The 21,377-nt window shown below is 50.5% G+C and overlaps 1 protein-coding gene across 7 annotated transcripts in view; it reads left to right on the forward strand.

The window, feature by feature from the left end:
- Positions 1-21,090, forward strand: part of LOC116941121 (nebulin-like) — a 97,938-nt gene extending 76,848 nt beyond the window's left edge. For all 7 annotated transcript variants that reach the window (XM_032951810.2, XM_032951817.2, XM_032951834.2 and 4 more), the window contains 31 exons: positions 1-108; positions 237-341; positions 1,642-1,746; positions 2,146-2,250; positions 2,395-2,499; positions 2,997-3,107; positions 4,272-4,382; positions 4,900-5,001; positions 6,970-7,077; positions 7,385-7,483; positions 8,833-8,946; positions 10,198-10,302; positions 11,012-11,116; positions 11,412-11,516; positions 12,437-12,547; positions 13,002-13,115; positions 13,362-13,466; positions 13,573-13,677; positions 14,348-14,440; positions 14,851-14,943; positions 15,887-15,979; positions 16,461-16,553; positions 17,197-17,289; positions 17,501-17,593; positions 17,728-17,820; positions 18,026-18,133; positions 18,259-18,439; positions 18,583-18,675; positions 19,064-19,216; positions 19,310-20,286; positions 20,397-21,090. In XM_032951810.2, the coding sequence (XP_032807701.1) occupies positions 1-108; positions 237-341; positions 1,642-1,746; positions 2,146-2,250; positions 2,395-2,499; positions 2,997-3,107; positions 4,272-4,382; positions 4,900-5,001; positions 6,970-7,077; positions 7,385-7,483; positions 8,833-8,946; positions 10,198-10,302; positions 11,012-11,116; positions 11,412-11,516; positions 12,437-12,547; positions 13,002-13,115; positions 13,362-13,466; positions 13,573-13,677; positions 14,348-14,440; positions 14,851-14,943; positions 15,887-15,979; positions 16,461-16,553; positions 17,197-17,289; positions 17,501-17,593; positions 17,728-17,820; positions 18,026-18,133; positions 18,259-18,439; positions 18,583-18,675; positions 19,064-19,216; positions 19,310-20,286; positions 20,397-20,570 (4,260 nt within the window). In that variant the 3' untranslated portion in view covers positions 20,571-21,090. The remainder of the gene's footprint in view (positions 109-236; positions 342-1,641; positions 1,747-2,145; positions 2,251-2,394; positions 2,500-2,996; positions 3,108-4,271; positions 4,383-4,899; positions 5,002-6,969; positions 7,078-7,384; positions 7,484-8,832; positions 8,947-10,197; positions 10,303-11,011; positions 11,117-11,411; positions 11,517-12,436; positions 12,548-13,001; positions 13,116-13,361; positions 13,467-13,572; positions 13,678-14,347; positions 14,441-14,850; positions 14,944-15,886; positions 15,980-16,460; positions 16,554-17,196; positions 17,290-17,500; positions 17,594-17,727; positions 17,821-18,025; positions 18,134-18,258; positions 18,440-18,582; positions 18,676-19,063; positions 19,217-19,309; positions 20,287-20,396) is intronic.
- The last annotated feature ends 287 nt before the right edge of the window (positions 21,091-21,377 follow it).

Here is a 21,377-nt window from a genome sequence, read left to right on the forward strand (position 1 = left end):
ATCGTCTACAAGGAAAAGCACAACAAGACAAAGCACATCGGCTTCACGCCCGTTCAAGACTCGCCCTTCCTCCGCCACGTGAAGAAAGCCGACGCTCACACCAGCTATGTGAGTATGCCACGAGCACTAAACTCTTCCCACCTCCTCTGAGCAGCCACATGACACCATCCGCGCGAAGCGCTGCTGTGCGGCGGGTTTAACGCGAGACGTCCGCCCACCCCCCCCCCCCCCCGCAGTGGAAGTACCGGGACGAGTACGACCGCAAGAAGGACGCGTGCACTCTGCCCCCCGACGCCGTGCCGCTGTGCACCGCCAAGCAGGCCTACGCCATCAGTCTGGACGTGAGCTGCACTGGCTGCCATGGCCACATCATATTTTAATTAAGTGTGGTGGTTAATTTGTTAAGGTAGTCAACGTTGGGAAACCTGTGATAATGGGAATTATTATTCTACTTGTTTACCAAGGAAAGCCTCACCGAGTCTCAAGATTCAATCTTGATTTGAAGCTTTCGTGACTGCAGGAATTCATACTCTTTGGTTCTTTCGGTAAAGTCACGTAGGTAGAAAAATAACTGAGAGATCAGGACGTTTCGATCGCAACACAAGCAATCGTCTTCAGGTGAAAAAATACAGCAGGCAGACTGCTGAGGCAGGAGGAAATGTAGCGAGAGAGCTACTGCAACCAAATGTTACGTAGGTTTGTGCTGGGTACAACCCAAGGGTAGGTGGGCGGGGCTAAGGATGGAATTTGCAAGTAAATGTAAGATCGTAGAGCTAGCTTGCCGTAACGGGCGAGAGGGTGGGGGTGTAATTTACAGATGGAACAAGGTGATAGAGAGAAAAAAGATCAAACTTAGCAGACTTAGAAATGTAATGCAACTCAGAGAGTCGGCCAACACAACAGTTAACACTATACCTGGTTCCTCCCCCTCCCCTCCCTCCCCCCTTCGGATTCGCCGAGGCATGCTAGCTCTGCGATCTTACATTTACTTGCAAATTCCATCCCTAGCCCCGCCCACTTACCCTTGGGTTGTACCCAGCACAAACCTATATAACCTTTGGTTGCAGTAGCTCTCTCGCTACATTTCTTCCTGCCTCAGCAGTCCGCCTGCTGTATTGTTTCACCTGAAGACGATTGCTTGTGTTGCGATCGAAACGTCGTGATCTATGAGTTATTTTTCTATCTATGTGACTTTACCGAAAGAACCAAAGAGTATGAGTCTCAAGATTCTTTTTTGGAGGGTCCTGCTGAGTTTTCGCAGTGGTAGGTGACGATTTCTACGTGTTTCCCAATTATGTAATTTGCGAGTATTTTTTAAAATGGCACACAATGGCCTACTCTTATTTGAATGTCACGGGATATTTTACTTCAACTGTGAAGCACAGCGCATATAATGTTACGGTTAATACACCTGCAGTATTAACCAGGGTGGCCTGCCAAAATCGAACCACAAACCCTCTGGTCCATGTCACCACCCACTTATTAATCACGTGGTGGCATGATTGTTGATGGTGCGGTGGCGGTGGATATAATTTGACCTTGGCATGAACCTATCTCGTTGAATGCTACGAGTTCAGCTTTGAGACTTATTTCACGAGTGCGTTGAACGGTGCAATGATGGCGATGATGTGGTTGTTGCAGCGGCCGTACCGAGCTCAGTATGAGAAGACGAAGGCTCGGTGGGTGGAGGTCCCCGACCGCCCAGACATGGTGTCTGCGATGCGCGCGACCGTGCAGCTGAGTGATGTGCGTGTTCCGCCCTCACCCCGCGCACTCCTCCATTCCCATCCCCGGCCACAAGAGCGCACGTGAAATCCCACGATCCCTTGTGTCCCCTGTCTCCTTATTACACCCTGCACATTGACAAGGTACACTGCACGCACATTGTAAACGCTCCACACGCAGAGGGTGCTGAGTGCCTCTCGAGGTGACCACAGCAGGCATCACCACCATGTGCCAAGCGCCCTGTGAAAGGCATGCACATTGGCCTCAATGTGTTCCATTGTTCTGCCACTTCTGACGCAGCGATCTTTACGCAAAGCTACATTTCTGCAAGGTCTGTTACGGATGTTGCACCTGTGCACACGTGCCTGTCCACACACGTGTGTGTGCGTGTGTGCGTGTGTCCGTGTGTGTGTGGCTTAGGCGGAGTACCGGCAGGACCGGGAGATGCTCAAAGGCTGCAAGTTCTCTGTGACCAATGACAAGCTGATGGTTTTGGCTAAGCAGGGCCAAGACCTGGCCAGCGGTGTACGTCCACGCAGACACGTGTCCACGGGAATATGCGGATGCACGTACCCATTGCTTGTGGGCAAGGCTGCGGTTGTGTGTTTACACGGGTATGTGTCTGGTGTGTGTACGCTTGTATGCCTTTATGTGTGTACGGATGTGCAGATTAAATACCACGAGCAGTTCCAGCAGATGAAGGACAAATTCACGCCAGTGACAGACAGCCCCGTGCTCAACAACGTCAAGAACGCCAGCAGCCTCGCCTCCGAGGTGACGGTTGATCGATGATCTTCTGTTGTGTGGCCTCACGAGCATGGACGTCTCAATGTGGGAATCTCCAACTCGTGCTGCCAGTCTTAGCTGATTTAAATATGTTATTAAAACTCGCTTACTCAAACGCCTGCAACCGCCACAGTGAAAGTTAATTCTTTCATGAACCGGCCATGTGTGCCATTTAGTTCTGTATTTACGTGTGTGTTTTACTGGGTGAGATATTCACTGTATAAACTAGGTTATACATGTACAATGTTTGTATAAGTGTCATCACGAGTTTTCTTTGTGTCAATTAACATCCTGAACAAAATTTCAAACGAGATGTTCCATCTCAAGGGATCATCCAGGTGAAATACTTTAATATTTGAATGAATGGCTATTTATGTCTCGTACAACTCTGTAGCTTGCATTGATGTGAGAGATGTAAGTGGGAACGTCTGCCGCTGAGAGAGACGGTGACAATAGTCACTCTCGTACGTGACCGGGCCGAGCAGGTCAAGTACAAGGAAGCGGGAAAGAAGGTGCTGCCCAAGCCGGCATTCTCCAAGATCCCTCAGACCCCGCAGACGGCCCTCGTCAAGAAGCTCTCCAAGCTGCAGAGTGGGGTTCGTTGTTCCCACACACACACACACATGTGCATACACACACTCGCACACATACACACACATGCACAAAGACAGAGATCCCCCGTATAGCCTTTAAAGACTGTTTGGGCAAGTGCTGTTAGCGAAACACCTATGAAGGCTGGCACGGCACACGAGGGGGTGGGTGGCCGGCACCACACCTGACCGCCTTTGTCTCCCAAGTGGCGATGTTTACACATTGCACCAGGTACTCATCTGAGCCTGAGTCGACCTAGGGGAAGCCCGTAACCAGTTCAGATAATTGTCACTGGTGTTAGTCGTGAGCGGGAATTGAACTCAGGTTACCGGGTTCGTAGCGCAGCGTGCTAACCGCGACACTATGGCTCCCCATACATAAAGACAAAGATGCCCATTATAGCCTAAACAGACTGTTGGGGCAAGTGTTGTTAGCAAGCACCTATGAAGGCCGGCACAGCACACGAGGGGGTGGGTGGCCAGGACTACGCCCGGCCGCCTTTGTCTCCCTAGTGGCGATATTTATACACCTCACCAGGCACTCATTTGAGGTTGAGTCGACCTAGGGGAAGTCCAGGACTGTTTCAGATAATCATCACTGTTGTCGGCCGTGAGCGGGAATCGAACTCGGGCCGCCGGCTTTGTAGTGTACCATGCTAACCGCCACACTATCGCTCCCCATACACGCACGCACAGACACACATGCACACGCACGTGCACACACACACATATGTATGTAAAGATAACATACTAATCGATCAAATGCTGTTAGTGAGCACCTATGAAGGCCAGCACGGCACTCAAAAGAGGGCGGTGTACCCAGCACAACATCTGGCTGATTTAGTCTCCCCAGTGGTAATGTTTACAACCACGCCAGGTATTCTTTTAAGGCTGAGGCGACCTAAGTGATAACCAGGTCTGGTATGGATAGTGAGCGCTCATGTTGACCGTGCGCACTCTGGCCACCGGGTTCATAGCGCAGTGCGCTAACCACTGCACTACCACTCCCCACGCACACGTACACGCACGCACAGACACGCACACATATCGCACGGTCTCACCATGAACACCTCGCGCGGCCACATAGCGCAGGCCCATAGCACAGGCACACCGTTCACATGTGAAGGCAGCTTCGGGAGTGGCCACCCTGGCATGCACTGCTGTCTGCAGAAGTGCTACCGGCAGCAGCACGATCAGGAAAGAGGGAAATCCGATTACGCCAGCATGGAGCACCCGCCGGACGTGCAGCACGCCATGGACGTGAACAAGAAGCAGAGCTCGGTGAGTCGCTCACCGCAGCCCCCCACAGCCTCGCCCGTACGCCCCCACGCCCCCCCCCCCGCTGCTACGCACCTGACTTACTCGCACACCTGCGCAGGCCCCGCTACGCACACGTGATTCACCCACGTGAGCCTTAACAACACCACCCCACAGGCATCGCACACGAGTCCCACCGTGAGTGTGGCCAATGTGGGCAAGGACTCCGGCTTGTTCTGGCCGCCGTGAAGGCAGCTGTACGAAGGTGCAGCCCGTGGCCCCGATTTGATGCATGAGCACCCCACTCGCAGCCTTTAAATTTCAACCCCTGCCAAAAACGAGACTAAAAGGTCAAGGTGCAGCCCTGCAATTGCTTGCTCACCGAAATACTGGCGGATGGGCCTACACGAGAGTGACCTCTAGTGTGTATTGGGTCTACTCTTTCACATTACAGCAAAACACACTTACTGTGTACTTAATGTTGATCATGCTCTATACGCTGTGCTGCCCATGTGCTGACTATGCCTTGTGCTGCCTGTAGGTGGCTTATAAGAAGGCTGCCAGGGCCAGTCTCAACTACACGCAAGTGGCCGATCGTCCCGATATCCTCAAGGCCCAGCAGGCTGCCAAGCTCATTAGCAATGTGGGTCCCCTCTCCTACGCACAACGAACACCCCACTTGGAGACAGCCCAGTTCACAGTTCTAACAGGGACATTATGTAAACCAGTGTGTGCACCACAGACATGCTGTAAATAACAGGTGTTGTTTAAATTACAGGGTGTGAACCAGTGTAAACCACACGGTATAAATCAGTGTGTTAACCACAGAGTGTAAATCACTGAGATTGTAAATCAGTGTCAGTCACAGAGACCACAGATTTTAAACCAACAAAAAATAACTATTATTTGGGCCTTTTGGTAAAGCCACGTAGATAGATCAAATAATAAAAAGTAATAAAAATAATAACAATATCACGACGTTTCGATCGTAACACAAATATCGCGGGAGAGCTGCTGAGAATATATTACTTTTCTCATTTTTCTATCTACGTGGCTTTACCAAAAGACCCCAAAAATATGAATTCCTGCAGTCACAAAAGCTTTAAGTAAAAAAAATAACTAATTGATTACAAATATTACTGAATTATAGAAATACAGTATTATTACAAGTGTAGTGGTGTTATTTCACAGGACAACTTCTTCTTTCCTCCCGTGTCCCCCTTTATTCGTAAAGAAATCCTCGCGTTAAATACCACGCGTCTCCGTCGCAACTCCTCCTCTTGTACTGCTCATCTGCTACGCTATGTTTGCTCTCTCTCGCTCCGCTAACCTGCTACGTTGCCCTCTGCCAGCTTCTCCACTGCCAGCCTCTCACTATACACTCCGCGAGCTTCTCCACTGCTAGCCTTAGCACACTCACACTTAGGATTCCGCTAGCCTCTCCACTGCTAGCCCGTCTACCCTCACTCCTCCAACCTCGCCCGTGCCTCCAGAGGGGGATCAGCCAACACCGCTGGAAAGGACGAGGTGTGGACAGCGAGGTCCCGGACTTGAATTCACTCTTGTCTTCACTCCAATCAACTCAACGCCTCTACCTCACACGTTCCCCTTTTATCCCCCTCCTCATTAAGTGCCCCCAGATGGCCCTCGTTAAGCCGGCGTCTTCCCGACGCCTCACGCACATGTTCTCCCCCACGTGTTCTCCCCCACGTGTTCTCCCCCACGTGTCCTCCCCCACGTGTCCTCCCCCACGTGTCCTCCCCCACGTGTCCTCCCCCACGTGTCCTCCCCCACGTGTCCTCCCCCACGTGTCCTCCCCCACGTGTTCTCCCCCACGTGTTCTCCCCCACGTGTTCTCCCCCACGTGTTCTCCCCCACGTGTTCTCCCCACGTGTTCTCCCCCACGTGTTCTCCCCCACGTGTTCTCCCCCACGTGTTCTCCCCCACGTGTTCTCCCCACGTGTCCTCCCCCACGTGTTCTCCCCCACGTGTTCTCCCCCACGTGTTCTCCCCACGTGTTCTCCCCCACGTGTTCTCCCCCACGTGTCCTCCCCCACGTGTTCTCCCCCACGTGTCCTCCCCCACGTGTCCTCCCCCACGTGTTCTCCCCCACGTGTTCTCCCCCACGTGTTCTCCCCCACGTGTCCTCCCCCACGTGTTCTCCCCCACGTGTTCTCCCCCACGTGTCCTCCCCCACGTGTTCTCCCCCACGTGTTCTCCCCCTTATCGCCATGATCTCTCGCCTCCGTGGGGCCTACTCCGCGTTTGCATTTGCAGCCAGCCAATCACTGCCTCTTTCCCTAATTTCTGGCGTCTCTCTGTCTGCTGTCAACCCAGGCCACCCGCCTGCACCTGCTTATCCTTAGCTGACCCCACTGTCTGCAACCCCGTACATAATGTAACTGCTGTTTGCAAACCCTGTGCGCGTTACGCCACTACACAAGTGTGAAGCACACCATAGAGTGCATAGCGTGCAGCACACAGTGTAAACCGCATTGTGCAACCCACACACGAGCGAGGTTGAGTGAGCGTAGGAGTCTGGGCGAGAGCGTTGAATGATGGTCGGTGACGTGAGTAGGATATGAGCAGGAGTGTGATGCCATCGCTACAGATCGAATACCGGGCCAAGGCCAAGGAAGAGGCCGCGGGGTTGATCACCGGGATGGCAACTCGGCCAGACATCGACCACGCCACAGGGGTGTCTCACCTGGTGTCGCAGGTACGTCCGCACGCATCTTACTTAGTCACGCACCATCATGGTGCTCTCCAGTTGTGTCTGACGCGCTCACCCTGCAGTTGTGGCGACCCAGGGCGCCCTTGCAAAAGAGGTGATGCTGCCTAATGCGTCTCAACTAGGGCTAATTTCATCTCCTGGTTAAATAAAGGATACTACAGCTACGACCATCGCCGACGTGTCCAGGGTGCTCGCTGAATTCCAGGCACCCCAACACACGTGCCGGGTGTCCTGAAAGCCCTTCTAGGATGCGGTCGTGGGCCCTTCGTGATGTTGGCGGCGCTTCCGACAGGTGGAGTACACGAAGCAGAAGCCTCGCGGCCACGGCGCCGCCTCCTACGACACGCCACTCATGCGCCAACTCAAGAAGGCCAGCAACCTTATCAGCCACGTGAGCCTTCGCAACACTACACCACGGGCATCGCACACGTGTCCCACCGTGAGTGTGGCCAACGTGGGCAAGAGCTCCGGCTTGGTCTGGCCGCCGTGAAGGCGGCTGTATGAAGGTGCAGCTCGTGGCCCCGATTTGACGCATGAGCACCCTACTCACAGTCTTTCAATTGCACCCCCCCCCCTACCAACAACCCCAGTAAAAGGTCACGATGCAGCCCTACAATTGCTTCCTCAACCCCTTTACTGGTGGATGGGCCTCTACTAGTGAGCTTTAGTGGATTTTGATCTACTCTTCCACATTGACCAAACTAGTGATGGTGCCACGGTGGCAAGATGTTAACTACCTCGCCCAGTATACAGGTAGTGGGTTTGATCCCGACCCTGATGCTTATATATTTGGAGTTTGCATGTTCTCCCCGTGGTCGCGTGGACTTTTCTCCAGGTCCTCTGGTTTTTTTCCCCCAATTTTCGAAACATGTCTTTAGAGTATTTGGCTCCAATACATTTCCATATAAGCCACGCCTTTTGGCATCCTCTGGTCTAACACCGTTTTGAGACTAGGCTCAAAAGAAAGCTGTCTCTGGTGTGGACCAATCAGTTTCAAAGACAATGCATATATTATCAGAGTATGTTTTTTTGCATTCTGACCACAAGTATTGTGGTTAATGCAGACATGATTCCTTGTAAAAGGTTTCAGGTTGGTGTTTTAACATTTTAACATCTGTTTTGTTGCCAGAAAAAAGGGGAAAACCTATTCTCATAAGCCACTTCGTTGAGCTGTCATTGTGGCAAGGTCACGTCTGAAAAAGAGCTATATAGCTCAGTGGGCCTCACCTGGTATGAGGTGAAAATAAATTGGAAGAGGTGGACGTAAGCACTCTCTACTCCCCGCACGCGACCCGCCGATCAACTCATTGTGGTCCACCCATTTGTACCGCTGGGCGAACAGAGGTTGTGGGAGAATTTGAGACACTTGCACCGTCGTTTCAACTGACACGACGGAAGATGAAATTATTTTTGATTAACCACGTGACTGGAACACCAGTCACGTGGTTAATGGCGACTCGGTTGAGGATTGCTGTGTGCGTGACACACGTGCTGTTGCATTTTACAGATTTAGCACAATAAATGTGTTTGCTCTCGATTTGGAGCACCTGTCCACGTCCTTCATTTCGAGTATGCAGCATATAAATCTTGGGACTCATTGGGGCTTTTCTGAGTAACTAAATGAAATACAATTTACACTCCCCAAATTTACCTGCCAGGGAAGTCTATACTTGGCCATTGCTTCACGAGGCTATTAAACTTGACCATGTTATCCCCGGTGTGATGTCCATGCATGCACAGACAAAGTACAAGGAAAAGTTTGACAAGGAGGTGAAGGGGAAGAAGCCACACTTTAAGGCAGACGAGTCGACCACCTACAAAGCGAACAAGCAAGCGACTGCCCTGGCGAGCGAGGTGAGAAGCATTATTCTTGCAACCACTGACAATCCTGAACTCTCCTTCCACATCGCAGGGTACTTCGTGATAAGAGTCGCGAGCCAGACAGGAGATGGTAAGATCATGCAGAGAAATGTGGGCAGTTTCTACAAAGCTGCGTATTGTATACGACGCTAACAATTATTTCGAATTATGTATTACAATATAATATTGCGTTGAACTAGGAACCCATAGCGTAAAGAGATGTTACTATAATATCGATAGTTCACCATCATTCATTCAAGCAAGCCTCACTGCTGATAAGACACTACATGTCAGAATTATTCTAGAGTTTGCTTGTATTGTTGAGCTAATGCTGCTGAAAAAAAACCGCTTCCAGAAATGCCGTGCGGCTGATAAGATGTGTAAAAAAACCTTTTATTTTTAAGCACCGTGACAAATATGGGAAGACATAATGTCTGCTTATTATATACTCCACAATTCCTTAATACATTATTCTTTTGTACAATGTTATATTAGGGGAGTATACTCTTTCCCCCTTGGGAGAGAAGTCCCTTGCTATGTTCCTGCTTGTGCCACTGGCTGGTGCCAACCTTGCTTGCCCAGTCGCCCGTGCGCAGGGCACACGAGACCGTCTCTGGAGGCCACGCCAGTCGAAAATACACGTGTGCGTTGTGTGCCGCTCACCTGCTGTCTAGCACTCCACTTGCTATTGGTAGCAGTGGCATACTGGCGTAAGGCAAGGTTCACGTTTCAGGCAGGTTGGACAAATTTGTGGTGAGTTAGGATTATTCCTTTCTTACTGAGAGTTACAGCTAGGCTTCAGGATACAATGCATGGCCGTATTTTTAGGTATGTATGTTGATCTTCATTCGCACCGTACGCAGCCAACCATGTTAATCGGAGGTGCGGGGGAAGGACAATAAACTCAACACAAAATCAGTTTTAAAGAAATGAGTTTTTAATCTAGATTTTAAAAATTAATAGCTACAGTGGCTTCCTAACATGAGAAGGAAGAGCATTCCAGATGGCCACAGAAGCGCATCTGAAAGCGCACGATGCAGTGATCATCTTTATTCGATGGTTATTCAAAAGCCGCTGCGACGATGACCAGAGTTCGCGTGATGGTTTGGGTGTGCACACAGGTTGAACGCACACACGCGTGACGGTTGAGGTTGGGGGTTAGAGTTGTGTTTCAGAGTTAGAACCGGGCTGTACGTCGGGATGCCCTGCCAGCCTCATGCCACCGGTGTTGCCGTGCGCCTGCAGGTGAAGTACAAGGAGGACCTGAAGAAGATGCACACTCCCGGTGTGGGTCTGGCCTCCTCGCTGCTCATGCAGCACATCACCTCCACGAGCAAACTCAGCAGTGAGGTGGGCACTCCCTTCTCCAGGGGAGCATCCGGAGAAAATCGCCACCACGCCGTTGGCACTGCACTGAAAACACAGTAACACTGTGGCCTTAAAAGTAGAAATATCTATTTATGCTGTAATGGGTAATGCTATGGAAAGTTGACCTTTGTAGAAAATAGAGAGGTGAGGGAGACTGAGCGACAACAGTAGGAGACCAATCAGTTTCAAAGACAATGCATTATTTTATCAGAGTATGTTTTTTGTTTGCATTCTGACCACAAGTATTGTGGTTAATGCAGACATTATTCCTTGTAAAAGGTTTCAGTTTGCTGTTTTAAAATCTTAACACCTGTTTTGTTGCCAGAAAAAAGGGGGAAACCTATTCTCAACAGTAGGAGACTTCGCAAGTCCCATATACACCATGGGGCCCTGATTAAAATGTAATTTTAATAATGTTTCCAAATGATTATTATAATTTTCCAAGCTCTGTGGAACTATATTGGGACATTTGACCAACTCCATTTATGTGGTTAAGCAAATTTTGCTCGTGACTTAATATGACCACTTGCTAAACATTTATGACAAATTTTGGAGCAAAAAATGTATTCTCCTGCAACGGATTGAGATGGAGGTGACACCTAATCCTTCTGTGTTTAGATTCAAATGTATCCTGTCAAAAATAATACGTGAGATGGCAATCGAGATGAGAGTGAGTGTTTCGTGTTTGCAGAATGTGTATAAGAAGGAATTTGAGAAGAGTCGTGGAAAGTACCTGCATGTGGTGGATGGGCCTCAGCAAGTCCATCACCGTGAGGTCACAGACATGCAGAGCGAGGTGGGTGACACAAGCGCCGCCATACGTGCGTAGTATCAGCGTGCATCGTTAACCTCGTACCTGTGAGCTCACGATGCGCAAGGGCATGCTTCACACTCGCTCGCATAGCCGCGATTCATAGAGGAAAGATATAAACCACAGCTTACACAGGTTGCTGAGGCAAACAATCGATTAACGTGCCCCCCATGCCAGCCCAATGTGCTGGAGGCACACCTGGGGACGTTACCCCCTCATTGCACTGCTAGGTCGACGTGAGGGGCTGTGACGAGCGTGATTCTCTGTTTTTGCCGAGCAGTCCAAGTACAAGCAGGACTATGAGAAGTCGAAAGGAAAGCCCATGCTGGACTTCGAGACGCCCACCTTCATCACGGCACGCGAATCCCAGCTGATGCAGCGACAGGTAGGACTTCTCTGTTCACATTGACCCAGGAGATTTTAACACTCGGGATGGGTGTTTCAAGGCCCTCATCTCTCCGAGTGAACCAACCTGGTGATCACGGAGGAACTATTAGTCTCAAACCTGTTCATATTCTCAGCTCAGCTATTTCAAGTTTATTTTGTCTAACCAATTAAGAACTCAAGAAACGAGGATGAGTCTAATTTGCAAGATGGACCTTTGGTCACCATAATGACAAAGGCAATAACATTAAAGCCAAGTACAACAAAGTATAACAGCAAATAGAAATCAGAGCAAAAACAATCAAGTTACAGAAGAAATAAAAACATTTGTACAAAATATAAATCAAATCAAATAATTTTCCAGGAACAAAAGTTGGTTCGCACAAATTACTTTAAAAAAAAAGTTCATCGTAAAAATTCAGTCACAGATACATCAACATGGGTTTCGGGTGATTATTGCACCAGTGTGTAAACAGACAGGGACATGCGTCAAATAAAGTGCAAGTGAAGTTATATTCCTTGGGTCTTTCGGCAAAGTCACGTAGATAAGGTTCAAATAAAATAACTAAAAAAATAACAAAAAACTACGACGTTTCGATCGCAACACAAGCGTTCGTTTTCTTCCTCGTGACGAACGCTTGTGTTGTGATCAAAACGTCGTAATTTTTTGGTTATTTTATTTATTTATTGCTTTTTCTTTGAACCTATCTACGTGACTTTACCGAAAGATCCAAAGAATATGAATTCCTGCAGTCACAAAACCTCTAAGTCAAGATTTAAGTGAAGTTACCTTACAGATTCGACAGCTCAGAATTACATTGTGGTGTAGACGGCAGAGTGACCAGGGCCATCTTTGAAGCAGCTGCGACGGGAGTGATCGTTGTGGTCACTCATGAGTGGTCCCTTGCGATGCCTCTTTAGAAAGACTACCGGAGGGATTTTGAGGAGGGAATGAAGGGACGGAATCTGAACGATCTGGAGACGACACCTGCATACCTGTGTGTGAAGCACGCCTCCAGCATCCTCAGCGAGGTGGGTGCTGTGCTGCCCTGCACAGTTGACACTGTCATCAGCAATAACAACAGAAAGAGCAGCGCGCATCTGGGCATTGAGTACTCTTTCACGTGTGAGTCAGGTTTCGTGTCTCATCGCAACAGTGACTAATTTGGGTCACCGCAATGGCAATGGCAATAACTTAAAGAGTGTGGCAATGAAGCAAATAGAAATCGGAGCAAAAACAATCAAGCCGCTGACAAAGAAACATCATTGATAGCGTAATGTGATGTGTGGTGGGCGGTGGTGCATGTGGTGTGTAGTGAGGGACGCTGTGTTTGAATGTACGCTTGCCACTTCACGTGGTCTGAAAGTACACGTAGCCTGGTACAAGTTCTGTAGTGCCATCACTGTATATGTGATCAAGTATTGTGATGTGTGGTGTGTGGTGTGGCCGTGGTGTGGTATGTGCCGCACAATGTATCACGTGCAGAGAGAGTACAAAAAGGACCTGGAGAGGGTGATCAAGGGGAAGGGTATGACTGTCCAGGACATGAACACACCCGACTTGCAGCGAGCAAAGAATGCCACGTCTATCCTCAGCCAGGTGAGTCTGCACACTGACCAGAACCACGTCATGATCTGAACATATTTCTGTGAGACCCTCTACCTACCGATAAACGTTTAGGGAGGTTGTTACGTGGCCTCATGCAAAAGTTGATTTCGAATCGTAGCATTGGCTGCGAAAACATACGCGTTACCAACTTTTGAGGGCCGTTTAGCGAGTTCGGTTTTAAGCAGGATCACGCGTGCGCTTTAACTGCACTGACTGTGGGGTGCTGCCTGGACTCAGACCAAGTACAAGGAGATGGCAGGCAAGGAGCTCGGCGTTTACATCTCGGTGGTCGACTCTCCCGACATCGTGCACGCGCGTCACATGAAGGACATCATGAGCTCGGTGGGTAGCACAGCGGCAGCGGCAAAACATGCTTGGCTACGAGCCCAGGCTTGCTTGGTGTTGACTTGCATCTCGTGCCTCTCGCCTCTCCACTGGTGCCGCCCAGATCAAGTACAAGGCGGATGCGGTGAGGGAGCAGGGTCACTTCGTGTCTGTGCTGGACACACCCCAGTTCAACACCGTCAAGGAGAATCAAAAGAACTTTAGTGAGGTGAGAGTCCCTCTTTTCTCCCAGCCTGGTAGGCCACTGACCCGCAGGGATGGTAGATCACACGAATTGGTGAAACTATCACCCTTACCCAAGACTGTTGAGGTGGCTTGTCAGTGTATGGCAGTACAAAAAAGAAGATTCATTTCCATCTGTGCAGGGATTGAATGTTATACACCCCTCTCACGCGCATTTTTTCTCCAGGTACTCCAGTTTCCTCTACGTGTATACAAACCCATTAATGAAATTGAACAAACATCCCAATATAGAACCACAGAGCTTGGGCAATTGTTCGCGCTGGTTCTGGCTGCCTTCCTGCTTGCTTTTGGGTTTCCCCTGCACCTCCATGAGAAAACTGTGCATTACAAATTCTACTCCAGAGGAGTTTTTGGATGTGATTTGCGTGAATCAAATGGTTTAGAAAATAAAACATTATTGCATAAGTATTACAGGGGGCAGGGGGAGGCTGACTCAAATACATTAAACTCTGACACTGTGTCACCTTGTATGTTGACCAACTAGAACACTGCAGTCTTACAAACGTCGCAGCAGACAGTCCTGGCCATCCCAAACAACACACACACAGGGGTTGTGACGTGGTTGTGATGCTGCTGTGTGGTAATCGTTGCTGGACACGTGGGGGTTGCGACGGTGCTCTACGCTGCCATCTCAGATCCAGTACCGGGACCCGATGGCAAGCGGCACGTGTGCCACCGACACGCCTGAGCTGCGGCACGCCAAGCAAGCACAGCACATCATCAGCACGGTACGCTGCCCACACAAATAACCCACCCCGCTAGCCCAACCCAACAAGCCACCCTACGAGCCCACCATTATAACCCACCCCGAGAGCTCACCGTTCAGACCCAAGCTAGCCCAACCCAACAAGCCACCCTACGAGCCCACCATTATAACCCACCCCGAGAGCTCACCGTTCAGACCCAAGCATATATGTCAATTGACATGTCATTAATATCCTGTATTAGGCCACCCTTCCAGTGCTCCCTCCCAGCCCATCTGCCCCACTAGCCATATATTATAAGCACTCTCGCCTCAGCCCCGGTAGCAGTCGCGCTGCGTCTCTGACGTTTGAAGGGGGGCATGTGTTGTCACACGATACGTCGTGTTACGGTGTGGTTGTGTTGTGCGGTTGTTTGTTGTTGTGGTGGGGTCCAGGTGAAATACAAGGAGCATCCCGGCAAGGCTACGCCTGTGCCCTTCACGCCGGAGGTGGAGCGCGTCCGCAGAAACCAGGAGCATGTGTCTGACGTATGTCACACGCCGCACCGCACAGCACAAAGATCCCTCCTTTAGCCTTCGTGGACTGTTGGGGGAAGGGCAGCTAGCGAGCACCTATGAAGGGTGGCACAACACATGAGGTACTGATTTAAGGCTAAGTCGACCTAGGGGAGGACTGGTTAAAATGTTCGTCAGCAATGTTGGCCATGGGCAGGTATCGATCTCGGATTCCCGTGTTTGTATTGCTATGAAATAACCACTACGCTACCACTCTGCAAGCACACATAGACCTGTTCTCTTTTGCCTGTGATGATCGTTGTGACAAGGGCGAATGATTATCATGAGCATCGTATAAAATACCAGGCACTTGTTGAGAAACACGCATTTTGTAAGGTGTGTGCGCTGTACGTGCTGTGTGTGCTATGTTGTGTACGTGAAGTGCGTGTGGTCTGTGGTGAGCTATGCGTTTTCTCTGCGGCTGCAGGTGAAGTATGTTTGTTATAGAGGTTCGTGGTTCCATTCCAGCAGGCCGCCCTGGTTAATACTATGATATGTGTTATGCATAAAACAGATCTACGTTAAAGATCACGTGATGTCATTCGAAGAAGAGTAGCCCATTGTGTGTAGGCATTGTGGTCCAAATTAGAAAAATGACTCTTAATTACTGAATTGAAAAAAACATAGCATTTGTCGGCTCCGACTGTGAAAAGTTGCAGAATCTTTAAAAAAACAAGTAGTGAGACTCAGTGAGGCTTTGCTGGGTGAAGAGATTTCGTAAATAAATATAACTATTATTGATTTTCGATTCAATAAATATTATACGTATTTGTTTTCTCTGTATTTTTATGCAGCACAACGAACATCCTGTAAAAAGGCTTAAACCTGTCAGAAGCTCTCCCATGAAGGTTTCGCAGTCACAAGGTTATTCTGCGTTCGCGTGACCCGTGTTCCGTGCAATGTGCCCACGACGCAGATCAAGTACAAGGAGCAGCTGGGGAGGGGCACGGCTGTGATGTTCACCCCGGAGATGGAGCGGGTCCGCAGAAACCAGGCCAACGTATCCGACGTACGTGGGACTCTCACACGCGCAAGGGCTCACACACACACCTTCTCTGAGCTGAGGGCAGTGGTCTTTTCGTGACTTGTCATTTTTAGCGACCTGTATAGCCAAATGATCATACAATACGCAATAAATAAATCGTGACTTCTGTCTCAGAATGACCACTATTCAGCAGCACATTGTTCGTCTGGCGATCTATATAATTGTTTGTTTCATGATGACACAATAGATGTTTGTCTCAGGTCTAAACAGTAATTCCATGAATCTATGTGTACGCTTTGAATTACTTTACAAAACATATATAGTAAATGCTTATTTTAACGTTCGATGGTGCTTTGCTGTGCAATTGAAGCGTATTGTGTGTGCTATGTGTGTGCTTATCCTATGTGCACTGTATCTGCGCTTTGCTGTGGGATGCCTGTTACCTGTCGTGTGGCGAACGTGGTGTGGATTGCGAGTGTGCTGCGTGTTTGTTGTGGGGCTGCAGGTGAGGTACAAGGAGCAGTTGGGGAGGGGCACGGCTGTGATGTTCACCCCCGAGATGGAGCGCGTCCGCAGAAGCCAGGCCAACGTGTCCGACGTACGTGGGACTCTCACACGCACACACGGAGTCAATTCGTGGGGCTTGTAGGGTCATGCTGTATCTGCAGACTGGTCGGTAATGCAGTGTGGATGACATCGACTCGAGATGCAGCTCTATACAGGTTTTGTGGGGGCAGTGATGTGGCCCAGCGATAGTTCGCCGCTTGTTATAGAGGTTCGTGGTTCGATTCCAGCAGGCCGCCATGGTTAATACTGTGATATGTGTTTTGCATAAAACATATCTACGTTAAAAATCACGTGATGTCATTCGAAGAAGAGTAGCCCATTGTGTGTAGGCATTGTGGTCCAAATTTGAAAAATGACTCTAATTACTGAATTGAAAAAAACATAGCATTTGTTGGCTCCGACTGTGAAAAGTTGCAGAATCTTCCAAAAAATAAGTAGTGAGACTCAGTGAGGCTTTGCTGGGTGAAGAGATTTCATAAATAAATATAACTATTATTGATTTTCGATTTAATAAATATTATACGTATTTGTTTTCTCTGTATTTTTATGCAGCACAACGAACATCCTGTAAAAAGGCTTAAACCTGTCAGAAGCTCTCCCATGAAGGTTTCGCAGTCACAAGGTTATTCTGCGTTCGCGTGACCCGTGTTCCGTGCAATGTGCCCACGACGCAGATCAAGTACAAGGAGCAGCTGGGGAGGGGCACGGCTGTGATGTTCACCCCGGAGATGGAGCGGGTCCGCACAAACCAGGTCAACGTGTCCGACGTACGTGGGGCTGGGTCACACGGGGTCACACGTGCAGTCGACGTGCGGGGCTCGCACAGCCACTCGAGGATATACGCGGGCCTCAGACCCGTACGGGGTTTGGCGCGCGGCTCTCAATGTTTCCACTGTTTGGCGGACTGTACGGCCAGAGTGCTGTGAAGAAGAGTAGCGTTGATTCGGTGTGACCTGTGCATAACTCGTGTGGCGACAGGTGAAATACAAGGAAGCAATGCGGAAGTGCATGGCCATATCTCTCACCCCGGAGATGGAGCGCCTCCACCACAACCGGGCCAATGTGTCCGTGGTAAGTGTCATGTGAACACATGGCCATTAATTAATTATTTATACTGTCATTGACATATTCCAACTGCTGAGAACCAGGTTATATCAGTATGTGAATGGTAGTTTTAGCTGTTAAATGCGCTTGTATTTGTACAGGTCCAATACAAAGAGCGGCTTGGGAAGTACACGCCCGTAAATATACCTTCTGACCTGGAGCGCCTACGAGAGACCGAGAGACACATGAATGCGGTAAGAGATTTGGCGTCGCTTCTCTTGATTGAATCAGTCCTGCTCTCCAGCACAGAATGCACACTCACTGATACTGCACAGCTCCATTACAGCACCAACAACCCCACAAAACTGAGTCCACTTGAAAAGACACTTGCTAAGCATAATGTACAGAGGCACGTGTCTAGTTGCGTGCATACCGGAATTTGTGTACTCGCCTGTGCAGGCTCATTATAAGGACCTGGGCCGATGGGATCAGCAGGGCCGCTCCATGTGTCTGCTGGACACGCCTGAGATGCGACGCGTGCGTCAAAACCAGCGGGACATCTCCATGGTGAGGCCAGTGAGGGTTGACTGCAGGAAGCCCCTGGTTCTCCTGCATACGCACACGGCGCCCGCGCACCGTCACAGAGCCTGTTTGTCGTGACCCGGGATTGAATGGGTATCTCCTTGTCACAGGTGAAATACCACGCAGACTTCGAGCGCAGCAAAGCGCGCGGCTTCACGCCAGTGACGGACGACCCCATAACGGAGCGCGTACGCAAGAACACGCAGGATGTGAGCGACATCGCCTACAGGGGAATCACACGGCGTGTCGTGCAGATGGAGAGCACCTCAGCTGAGCAGGGCGGCACCACAGGTACCTAGCCTCTGGGGCCTGGCTCCACGCCTACTTCACAGCCCCCTCTCTGCTTCACAGCCTCACACTCTGCAGCGGCTGCGTTTAGTCAGAGAAGCCATGCCGGGGAGCGTGCTCACGCCTTGTTTTCTCCGCGCGGCTAGACCTGCGCGTTTGGCGAACGAACCCTGGCTCTATTTTTGACTACGACCCTGCGGAGGACAACATCCAGTCACGGAGCCTGCACGTCCTCAGCGGTGGGCAGCTCGCTTCACGGCCACCGCAAACGCATTCACTCACTCCATCGGTTCACGTTGATGCTACTGCTTAAGGGGGGCACTGGTCAACTTTTGGAGTGTACTGTTCCCATGACACGTGGCCATTGGTGGCACTAATAAAGCACTCCCGGCCATCACACGTATGTACATAGGGAGAGAATAACTGGAAGTATGATTTGTCTCCGCTATAATGCTTTTTCCTTTGCTTTGCCTAGAGAGAAGATTCCCAGATACAATATGTGCATGTAGTGGTGTGTGAATACACAGGGTGGTGTGCATGCCATACCACACCAGGGGTGTACATATGCCGTGTTTGTGCAGCTCCTCATAACAGCAATGTGCCATCCGTCCTCTGTGCCCGACTCAGTTCAAGCGAAGCGGTATGGCCGGGAATACCCACGCTCCCTCAGTGCCCTGAGCACGAGTACGGGCGATGAAAAGTCGGAGATGTCGGGCCCCACACGCACAGCCTCGTTCTGCAGCAACACGTACTCCAGCCAGCCGGCGGTGCAATTCCAAGGTGACGACGTCCTGCTACTCCGCTTGCTTGCACGCAAACCCCCTGGGATCCTGAATTCCCACTCATTAATAAGAATGCGGTGGTTGTGTGCAGTTTCTCAGCAGGTACAAACCGGCCAATCAGAGGGCACCCAGGATCAGAGTGGCCATGCCGTGGGCAGCAGGGTGCAAACTCACTACTCAGTCGGCACCCAGGGTCAGAGTGGACATTCCGTGGGTACCAAAGCGCAAACTGGCTACTCAGCGGGCTCCCAGGGTCAGAGCGGGTATTCTGCAGGCACCAGAATGCAAACTAGCTACATCGTGGGGAGACAAGGTCAGAGAGCACAGCCGGTTGGCACCAAGATGCAAACCGGCTACTCGGGCGCTCAAGATCAAAGTAGCCGCTCAGCAGGCACCAGGGTGCAAACTGACTACTCAGCGGGCTCCCAGGGTCAGAGCGGGCATTCTGCAGGCACCAGAATGCAAACTAGCTACATCGTGGGCAATCATGGTCAGAGTGGGCAGATGGTGGGCACCAAGATGCAAACCGGCTACTCGTTAGGCACTCAAGATCACAGTAGCTGCTCAGTGGGCACCAGGGTGCAAACTGGCTACTCAGTGGGTTCCCAGGGTCAGAGTGGCCACACAGTGGGCACTCACGGTCAGAGTGGCCATTCTCTGGGCACCAGGATACAAAGTGGTTACTCCGTGGGCTCCCAGGGTCAGAGTGGCCACACAGTGGGCACTCACGGTCAGAGTAGCCACTCGGTGGGCACCAGGGTGCAGACTCACTACTCAGTGGGTTCCCAGGGTCAGAGTGGTTATTCCACGGATTTCAGAGGGCAAACTGGCCACCCTGTAGTCAATCAAGGTCAGGGTGGTCACTCGGTGGGCACCAGGATGCAAACCCACTATACGGTGGGCACCAAGGTGCACACTGGCCAGTCGGTCGGTGGCTACCTGATGGGCAGCCAGATGCGGAGCAGCTCCTCCATGCAGACGGCGTTCCTGGCATCGGCTGGAGTCAACGTTTCTGCCAGCCATCGCTCGCTGCTGTCGCCGGTCTCGTCCCACCTGTCCTCGACTTCTGTGAGTGCCACAACATCCATGCAGGCACCGTGGAGATAGAGAGCGTGCCCACGTGTGGAAGTCACTCGCAGCGTAACTAAATGGTGTTCTCCCCTCCCCATGCGTTCCAGAGAACCTACCGAGCCGTGTACGAGTACACGGCCGCAGACCGTGACGAGGTCTCTTTCCAGGACGGGGACGTCATCGTTAACACCCAGCAAATCGATGAGGGCTGGATGTACGGCACGGTGCAGCGCACAGGCATCTCCGGCATGCTCCCGGCGAACTACGTGCAGGCCCTGTGAGCCACCGCACGAGCTGCAACACTGCCGCCTTCTTCTTCATACGGGCTCACCTCCACCAACCTCTCTCATCGTCAGCCACAAAAGCAACAGCTTTCTTCTACACAAAGGCTTCACAAACATGGCGAATACATTCTGAAAGTACACGTGTCCCGGTTTAACAACCCGTTTAACAACATGGACAGTCCGGCAATTATCACCTGTGTTCGAGTGTCAGGAAATCATTTGTACAAGATCTGGTACCAGTATTGTGTTGAACTTGATTCCAGTATTATGCACAGTTTTGATAGACCTAGGCTGACTGAGAAATGTCTGGGTTTTGGTATGTTGAAAAGGTGGCAACTCTTAAGGTTACTCTCAGCTACAAATCTGAAGACGTATTAGTGAGCATAGATAACGTTTTGCTGCGAGTTTGGTTAGCACATTTCGACACAGTTGTGGTCACCTGCGTGTGAACCCTTGTTGCATGGTGGTGGCTGTGAACAGCGTTTGCTTATGTGTTCTAATAAAGCCTGATCTCCGAGCTATTGTGTAGCTGTGCTTTGCTTTAACGCCAGGTGTTCATTACAGGGACTTGCGCTCCCACTCAACTTATCCACACAGAATGCAAGGCAGCGCACGGTAAGAGGCCTCATCAGGAGGATTCACAAGACGCGGATTTTCTCTGTACAATTCAACTTGCCCGGGACAATAATTTCAGCACTTGTTCCCAGGGCTCTAGCTTTTATAAAGGTCTCAAAACCTTTCGTTAATCACTCAAAAGGGTTAACCCCTGAGTGACCCCTGCTGGGCGGTACTGTTTGCCAGGGT

This window comes from Petromyzon marinus, chromosome 10, assembly GCF_048934315.1.
Source record: "Petromyzon marinus isolate PM22_M1 ecotype Great Lakes invasive population chromosome 10, UKy_Petmar_22M1.pri1.0, whole genome shotgun sequence".
Taxonomy (NCBI): domain Eukaryota; kingdom Metazoa; phylum Chordata; class Hyperoartia; order Petromyzontiformes; family Petromyzontidae; genus Petromyzon; species Petromyzon marinus.